Below are 9,830 nucleotides of genomic sequence, written 5' to 3'. Positions count from 1 at the left end.
TTAGAAAAGTACAGTGATTCACCATATTGAGAGCCAGCATCTTTACTCATTTGTAAAAGACGGGTAATATATCATTGTAAGAAAAAAGAAAGAACATTTTGATAGTGCCTTATCATGTCAATGAATGGAAATGTAAGGAAAAAAATGTCAAAATGTCGCAAAGAACTTCAAAGGTGCTTACATCTGCACAGCAGTAGCCTCAACTTCATTTGTTCATTGCTCTTGTTCAAAATCAAAAGAAGCCTGTGTGGTCCCTGAATAAAGGAATGGTTGGGAAATTCAGTTAATGAAATATGTGCCAAAGTTTTGCATCACTGCAACAACTGCTGTATAAGTGATTGCAAGATTCAGAATTCAGCACCAGCTAGTAAAGGGGGTAGATTAGTGAAGGACACCGCTGCTAGTTTGGGTCTCTTTTAGAGATCTGTAAAGCATTGAGAAGGAGGTTGCTTGAGATCTGAAGAAAATAACTTAAGTAGTGTGAGGAATAAAGGAAAATGTTGAAAAGTAGTTTGGATGGATCAATCAAACAACACCAGCAGTCTTGGCAATACCTATCTGAGTCTACAGATGTCCAAGGGCTGGTAAATACCGGGTATTATTGCAGTGCCTCCATTCTGTAAATAGAACAAAATAGATCCTAATGTGCCTAAAATTATGAAAGCTTGTTGTTGATCTCTTCGACCGTGCCTTTGGTCGCCCTCCCACCTCTCTGCCTTCCCTCACCCCTATACCACCCTTCCCCCATGCTCGGGTCCCGACACCAGACTGTTCAGCGCTTTGGGACATCCTCCCGACGTGAAAGGCGCTTTATAAATGTAATTTTGTTGTTGTTGTTGTGTCCCACATGATGAAGCATAAATATAAGATAAGACAATAACAGATCTCAAAATGAATTTAGGAGGGATTTCTTGAGGCAGAGAGGGTGGTGAATATCTGGAACTCATTGCTAAAAGCTTGGTTGGAAGCAGAAAGCATAAATGTATTTAAGAGGAAAAGTGATGCACTCTTGAGAGAGAAGGGAATAGAAAAGTATGGAAAGGGGATTTGGGGACTGGAGACTTATGTGGAGTATAAACATCCGAACAGAACAGTTGAGCCGAATGGCTTGTTTCCGTGTTTGGGATGGAGTTCCAGAGTGTGGGGGCAGAGAGGCTGAAAGCCCGGCCACCGACGGTGGGGCGGCTCGGGCGGGAGACATGGAGCAGGCCGGAGCCCGCTGAACGGAGGGAGTGGGCAGGTTGGTAGGAAGTCAGCAAGTTAGAGAGGTAGGAGGGGGCAAGGCCATGGATGGCCTTGAAAGTGAGGACGAGGATCTTGAACTCGATCCTCTGGGGGATGGGGAGCCAGTGGAGTCGGGCGAGGGTGGGAGTGATGGGATCACGGAGACTGGAGCACGAGAGTACACGAGCTTCAGAGTTTTGGATGATCTGCAGCTTGTGAAGGGAAGAGTTAGGAAGGCCTATGAGGAGGGAGTTTCCATAATCGAGCCTTGATGTGATGAATGTGTGGGTGAGGGTTTTGGCAGCCTGAGGGGTGAGGCAGTTGCAGAGTCTGGCAATGTTGCAGAGGTGGTGCTGGTCATGGCGTAGATGTGGGGAAGAAAGAACAGTTCAGGGTCAAACAAGACACCCAGGTTCCTGACTGGCTTAGTGAGGTTGAGTGTGCAGCCGTGGAGGCTGATGATACCAGCGCCCGAGGTACGGAGGCGCTGGCGCGAGCCAATCAGGAGGGCCTCGGTTTTGCTGATGTTCAGTTGGAGAAAGCTGTCCCTCGTCCCTCGTCCAGGACTTGATGTTGGGCAGGCAGTCGGCCAGGACGCCAGTAGTCCTGGAGTTGAGGGTGGAGGCAGAGAGATAGAGTTCATCCACAAAATACAGTCAATCCACTTTACTGTATATTCTGTGAAGCGCTTTGATACATCTCAAAGACATGATTAGGCGCTACATCAAATGCAAGGATTATTATTTGCAGGGTTTTCCCATGCAAGTAATTCTGGTGCTTTTCATAATTTGATTCATGTATAGAAGTTCATGGGTATTATGTTGATTATGGGGTTACCTTTTTTTTTAAATTGTCAAATTTTTTTCTTGTCAAGTAAATGTAGCAATTCATTTGGGGGAAATCAGATGGAATCTGATGATTCAACCTCTTCAAACCCGTAATGTGATTGGCAATGCTTAATATTATAACTTCATGAAGTTGTTGGTTGATTTCTTTTAATAATAATTATCCTTGCATTCAAGATAGAGCCTTAACACGTCTTTGAGATATCTCAAAACACTTCACAGATTATACTGTAAAGTGAATTGACTGTATACTTTGTGGGCAAAACAAGGCAGCAAATCGTCACAAACAGTCGTGCATTGAGTGACCAAACTATTATTTTTTTTGATGGCATTATTACCCCCGGAAAAGCGATCTGCCAATCGACTAACAACCAGGTTCCTACCTACTCCTAGGTAAACATAGGCGTGTGAAGTAAGAAAACTTGCCTAACAGTCCCATGGAAACCTTGCCTTTTACATGGGACTGCTCTTTGAAATTTGGAGTTTTATTCGAACACTGTTTGTCACTTCGCTGAAGTGCCTCTAGTTTCAGATTCTGGTAAACCTGTCTTTCAGGCATTTGATCACTCAGTGTTTACTCAGCTCTGCTTTCCTTTCATCGGGTACATTTGCTGTCTCAAATGGCCTCCTTGTCTCAATCCCTCCATTATGATCCCTCTCTTCCCATCTTCACACCTGAAGACTTTCCTCTTCAACTATGCCTTTGGTCACCATCCACCCACCTTTCTCGTTTGGTGTTAAGCCATGCTACTGTTAAGCCTCCACCGAATCGCCCACAAATATACAGTCAATTCACTTTACAGCGTGTTCTGTGAAGCGCTTTGGGACGTCCTCCCGATGTGAAAAGCGCTATATCAAATGCAAGGATTATTATGAAGCTTCCAATGTGAAGGGTGCTATATAAATGCAAGTTGTTGTCATCTGGTTAAAATATAAAAGCAGATGTAGTTCCTGGAACAAATGTTCTTTTGGATGCTATTGGTAGTCTTCCATGTTGACTAGACCGATAAGTGTGCAATTTCTTTGTTTTATAGATTTTATTTTTCTTAAATCAAAATTTGGGTGTAACTGATCAAGATTAAACCACAATATTCAGATAATCGTAAAATGTTGCAATTAGTGAAAATGCAGATTTCTAGCTTTTGCTTTGCACTATGGAGAATTCTTAATTTACTGCTTGTAAAATTAAAAATTGTTTCATTTATGGTAAAAATGTGATGGCCTTCTGGAATGTGAAATAGGTGCAGCAGGTCTCCTTAAAAAGGAGAAGTTTTTGAATTCTGAGTTTACCTGAATTTAACCATTTCAGTTTTCTTTGCAACATTACCCATGTACAGCTTAATTGAATGTTATGTTTTTTAATTTTTTTTACAAAGTACAAGTACACGCAGAGGAATAACACCACTTTCCACCCAATGTCCAATCATTTTCTGTGTTTCACCTTTTTGTACTTTTGGAGATAATGCAAATATCCATCCAAGACTGAAATAGATCCTATTCAATTTAATAAGGTAGGAAGTAGAACCAAGATGGTGTTGAAATGAGTTAATAAACCAAATTGCTCTGCAGTCAACCAGAAGAAACATATGGATCTGTGCTCACTAGATATTGATCAAACTGTTTCCAGAGGAAATAAACATCCCTACAGTATTACCTTCCTTCACCTTTCAAAACACTGCCTAAAATGTGGGTGATGTAATGTTATTTTCCAATATTTGATGAAGGTATCTTTTGTCAGGGTTGAGAGACAGCATTCTCGTATACCAGAGAACTGGGGAAGCAATGCATAATTATATTTAAATAATCGCCAACTGCATGTTAATGCCGAATATTTGCTTTTTTTACATTGTTCTTTGTAAAGGTAATTGATCAATTTGCACTAAATTTAGCAGTGTCTGCAACCACTAGGAATGCTTGCTTGATTCTGCAGCTTCCTGTGTCCAGCAAGCAGGGACTGATCTAACCTCCTGGTCATAACTTGGAGCCTGTTATACAATAAGTTGCATTTATATAATGCCCTTCACATGGGGTAGGTTCCAGAGCGCTTTGTTATGGACCCAAATCACTGTTATAATGGAGTTGGCCTGTGCTATGAATTTACTAGTGTGCCTGAAGCATAGGTTAATAAGAACAAAATAAATAATGTCCTGTATAACCTCTTTTGGAATTAACGAATTCAACTACCAATTGTACTTTTTCTACAGTTTCTTTCACTGTGACTGGATTTTTTTTTATGTGTGTGTGTCTATATATAGCTATACCTTAAATACTTTGCTATGATCATATAAAAGCTGGAATGAAAATGCATTGGCATATTATGTTTCTTTCTGTTCCTGTGTAAAACATTTTGAATATGTGCTTTATTGTATACAGCATATTCCACATTCATTGGTTTAGAACAAAGTTTTAAAATAAATTGTGTTGCTCCTTTACTCTGAACAATGTCCTCCAAATTTGGAATAAGGGCAGAAATGGTTTTGGAGGCCAAGCCTATTGCAGTAGGTGAACCTTCTGTTGCTCATTGTAAATTATTAACAGTAACTGTAGAAAACTTATCAAATGCTTCCCCACCTCTGTTGAAAGAAGTAAATAAAACTGAGGTATGTAATGGATGGAGGTAGAAAGTTCTAAATGTTTGTTGAAAGCTAGCTCTTATAGTTTATGTGCTTTCAATTTTATGTTTTTGAAACATCAATTAAATGTGTGGCTGTGGATTTATTTATATTTTTCATTGTTTCAAAAAAGGTATGAAGATACATGGGCAGCCCTACACAAACGATCCAAGGACTGTGCTAAAGTTGGAGAGGTAAGGCAAAACATTCAGCAGAAATGTTCATTTTATGTTATATTTTTATTTGATAGCCATTTAGATAACAACTGAATGTAAATAATTGTATGTAAATAATTGTATGCAAATGGAATAACTAAATTTAATAATTTGATGTGGCCTTGTTTTCCGCCTCAAAACGACATGGAAAAATTGGAGTGAAATGAAAGGTGTTTGTATGAGCACCCACATTTAGTAACTATTGCATTAAGTAGACTGCAATTACTCTTTCTATTAAAGTTCTTGCAAGAATATTAGATGAGTACTAACACGACTGGAATGTTACACTTCTGTGTGATATTGTCTTATTATTTGAGCATTGATGCATGAATAAATGACTTGACACTAGGTACTGAAGAGGGGCATGAAGCAGGAACTCGAGCTGTGTTTTTTTATCCTCTCTAAACTAAGTAATGCTGGGTCAATTTAACCCCCCATGCTGGGACTGAACGAGGATTTGAACCAGCAAGCTCCTGGTAGATAAATTGCAGCTCTATGCACCACGGTACCCCCAATCCTGTTTAATAGGGAGGGATAGAATACAGTAAAACCCACAAGTTGTATCAGTCGGGACCATAACATGTGACTTATGTGAAGTCTGAGTTGCAAGTAAAATAGAAATCGTAGAAAATTTCTAGTTTGCTTGCAAGTTTGCGGGCAGCTGGAGTTAGGTTAGAAGATCAACCATGATCTTATTGAATGGTAGGGCAGGCTCGAGGGGCCGAATGGCCTCCTCCTGCTCCTAATTCCTATGTTCCTATGTAAAATCCAATTTAATTAATCTTTATTGCGCGTGTGTAATTTAGTGCAGCCGGTAAACATGCATGGGGTAATTCATCATTGCAATCGGTGAGCACTCGTTCATTGATGGATTGAGAGTCCATTTCCTGCAGTTCAATGCATCTTGACATGTCATCCCATACATACTTACTGGCAAATGTTGGAATCCCATTGGAAAATGAAGTTTTGTGCATGCGTCGACGGATGAAGACTACGTTTCTCGCAATTCAATGCAGCCGGCTGGTAAGTGCGCATGAGTCGACAGATAAAGACATCATTTCTCGTTATACAAGGCTTCCCCTAACCTCCATTATGAAGCGTCAGATTAATGGAGAGTAGGGGAGCGGCATTCCAAGTTAGGAGGTAAGATGAGTAGTGTAAAGAAATTTAAGTGGTTTTGATAGGGAACTGAATGGGACTCCAATGAATGTATGACTTGTGTGTTTATATGATTTATAGAAATAAGGTTTATGAGAGTTTTACTGTATAACTTAAATTTATATAGCACCTTACTCTCCCCAGCACCAACTGGGTGTAAATGTGGGATGTCCTTGGTTATAAAAGGTGCTATGTAAATTTGTATTGTTGCACATCTGTGACTAGAAAAATTATTTCAACTAGTTGCCCAGTTTCATATCAATGACAAATAATAAAATTGACTGGAAACATTCATTTTTCAGCTCTTAAAATAGTAATAGGTTAAATTGACAAGAAAAACTTTAGTTTTTCAATTATTAAAATATTTTGATTATCATACTGTTATTATAGGAGGCAATCTTTTATAAATATTTTTTTTAAAAACTTTTTTTATTTCCTGCAGTTGTGACATGCTATTTCCTTGTCTCTTAGTTTTATTCTAACTTGCCCTTAGAAATGACAGCAAAATTAAATATGAGGAATTATTCACTTCAAATAGCAAAGGAACAGTTGGAAAATGAACAGTGACTTTTAATAACGTGAGCTGAAAATAAATCAAATAGGGATGTTTGGATGTTGTAGGCCTGGGGTAACTTTTAAAATGAACTGCTGATAGAAACCACTAATTAACTTTCTAAGATTCAGCGCAGCTTTTTATTGAGAGTTGATTAAACCCAGCTAAGGATAAGAGCTTGACAAGGAAAAGCTATATTGTAATTTTAATGGTTACTTGCTCTAAAATATAGCTACAGAAAGCAGAAAATACTGCATTGCAGGTGTTGTGGAGTGTTAATACAAGCAAGTTACTAACGTGTGTAATACAGTAAAACTCGCATAAGTCTTATTTATATAATTTGTATAATTTTCTAAGTCGTACATGAACACCCCAGTCCCATTTAGTTTCCTACCAAAACTACTTGGATTTCTTTGCACTAGTCGTATTTTATAAGGAAATCGTCTTCTAATGCACAACAGCTCTCTCTTGCCCTCCCTTATTTCCGTACTTGCCAGCTGCATTGAATCGGGGGAAATGGCTTCCTGACCCGTCGACGCATGTGCACTTCCTTCCGGCTGCATTGAATCGTGGGAAACATAGTCTTGACCCTTCGTCGCATGCGCAGAAGAATTACAATTCCTGCAATTCAGTGCAATTCTAATGCTTGTAGGAAAGTGAACATGTGGTAATTTGTTACTGCAGCCGATAAGTGCGCATGAGGCAACGAGTCAAGCTGCATTGAATCGTGGGAAACAGTCTTGACCTGCCGACATGCCCACTTACCAGCTACATTAAATTATGCATGCGCCCTGCAGATTATTGATTAAATTGGATTTAATATAACTTCTGCACATTTGACTGTTTTTACTGTAAACCATTTGTAGTTCTCATTGATGCAGCATTTTTTGCTGCAACATCTTTTTGTTCAACTCTAAATTAAGATTTGAGTAGGATGCATCTTTTCTAGCTTCAAAAAGCAGACTGCTTTAATCATACTGGTGAAGTCTCGTTAAAAGGATTATTCAATCTTCCTTAGTCCTACAGAAGTTCTTGTTCTTTGTCAATGCTAGTGTGTTTGATTGAGTGTACTATCCTCAATCTTTTGTGAATAAGGAGTATGGAGAAGTTTAAACTGCTTTAATTTTATTTTAGATACTGAATAGATGTACATCAAGAGTTGCAAAAAGGTGCATTATTACCCTCCCCATGTTTCAAAGAGCTCTTGTTTTTGATCACGGGCCCCTTTGCAGCTTGAATCCTCTTCCTTAAATTTACAGAGCCAGATGGCACCCTCAATTTAAATTTGTGCTCTGCCTCAAGATTAGCAGACGCGCTGCAGACAAACTGGGTTAGAGATTACCGCTCACTGGTAACTGTTTATCTGGATTAGATCAGTTGAGTCAGTGACAAATGCCTCAAGGGAAAGATGTTGAGTAATGAGATAGTGTCAGAGGGCAACAACAGCTCTAGAAAGTAAGGATGAAGGGACTGGGCTAAAGGAAATCTGAGGGAGGGTGTTGGGTTTAGAGGTAGAAAGAAAATGTTAGAAGAGTAACTTGGGAAATGCGCAAAGTGAATGAAGAGTGTGGAATGGATACATAAAGAAGAGGCCTAAGTGTGATTGGAGCTAAGAACTACTAAGTGAAGGGTGAACAAAGGAACATATTGAGAGCAACGGCACAGTGGTTAATAAAGGATTGAATAGCTGCACAAGAAGCAGGAAGCTTTCCAGGCATTGTTTTCAATTGCAACCTATGTGACGTTTAACTAGTTAGACTTCAGCAGAACTCTTAACACCCGTTCTGGAGTCCTCAAGCTTTGACTCTTGGCAATTTGCACCTAAAACTAGTCAGAATTAGTAATCGGGGTGTTTCACTCCAGAAATGTGTATTTATTCCATACATGGGAATTTCCATATGCAATTTCTATATGACATGCATGGACCTCTGTCTGATTTAGAGGCTCATAATTGTGGTGATGGGTTGCTACAAGTATCAGATACCTAGCTGACCAAAAAAGCACTGGAAAGTAATAATTAAATAGTTGGTGCACAAATGGAAAATCAATAGGGTTAGTAGAACTAGATTTTTATTTTTGTGAGTTTTATGGATTAAGTAATATTGACAATTTTTTTTATCGCCTACAATTTTTATACATGGGAGATACAAAACTGAGACAATTTGAGAATTATAATTTATCCATTTTTACTATCTGTGTGAAATTGCCTGTTGAACCACCTTTAGGTGTGTCACTCACTCCAAGCTTGTGTTTTTAGCGACTCCTACTCTTCTTCCCCATCCCTCACCTTTGATTACATATCTTGTTGTTTTACTTTTTTCTCAATTCTGCACCCTCCAGCATTGTAAAAAAATATCTTTTTATTGATGCAAATTTATTTGTAGAATATTGCAAAAACTGACTAATATTGGTGTGTACTGATTTTTTTTAAAAAAAATCAAATCCACACAAGTTTAATATGTAGCCATCAAGTTGAACTGAAAGTTTCCCAAAATGGCAGGCCACAAATGGTTCTGCTCAACAGTAAATAATTTTTCTGCACCAAACACGTTCTTGCTAAAGCATTATCCCATCGAACCTTGGAAAGATGAATAAAATAAGTGAACTGCAGTGGAACCTAATTGGCAAATAATGTTCTATGCATTGCCTTCCCTTTAGAAATAAATGAGGAGAATAACGTTACCCAATAAAAGCTGCTGCAAAATTATCTTGCATTAACCGGCTCATATACTCTTATCAGTCAAATAAGTAATTTGAGGATGTATTGGGTACCATGAGTGGTGAATGACAGTAAAGTTATAAACCATAGTATTTGATATTGGAAAGTGATCCACATCAGTGAAAACCTTTTGATGACCCAATCTACAGCTGTCAAAACTGTCTGCAGCATTCTGATAAATGGTGAAGTCGATGGTAGAGCTAAAGCAGTTTTTCTTTTTCTTGAACAGAATTGATCACAAAATGTTCATTTAGATCCAAGTTATTCATCTGTCACGTCAGAAATCGAGAATGCAATAAAAGTTAAAAAGATTTGGGAGGATTAAGCACAAATTATAGAATGATGTAGGTCATTATAAAACAGTCCATTACAAAGCAAACCCTATAATCATGAGGATATGATTTGGACATGAAGTATGTAGATTACTTCATTACAGTCTACAACATGGAAATGTCAGATTGTCTGATTAAATTGCAAGGTTCCTATGTGGTGGTGTCAAACTCT

General features: G+C 38.5%; 1 protein-coding gene across 1 annotated transcript in view; it reads left to right on the top strand.

Annotated features, from left to right (window-relative positions):
• The first annotated feature begins 516 nt into the window (after nt 1-516).
• Nucleotides 517-9,830, top strand: part of dtnbp1a (dystrobrevin binding protein 1a) — an 87,399-nt gene continuing 78,085 nt past the window's right edge. The window contains exons 1-2 of the mRNA XM_042346462.1: nt 517-584; nt 4,815-4,875. Coding sequence (XP_042202396.1) covers nt 517-584; nt 4,815-4,875 — 129 coding nt within the window. The remainder of the gene's footprint in view (nt 585-4,814; nt 4,876-9,830) is intronic.

Source organism: Callorhinchus milii, unplaced genomic scaffold (genome assembly GCF_018977255.1).
Source record: "Callorhinchus milii isolate IMCB2004 unplaced genomic scaffold, IMCB_Cmil_1.0 Scaffold2, whole genome shotgun sequence".
Classification (NCBI taxonomy): Eukaryota; Metazoa; Chordata; class Chondrichthyes; order Chimaeriformes; family Callorhinchidae; genus Callorhinchus; species Callorhinchus milii.
The sequence above is the reverse complement of the archived record's forward strand: the minus strand, read 5'-3'. Positions and strand labels throughout refer to the sequence as shown.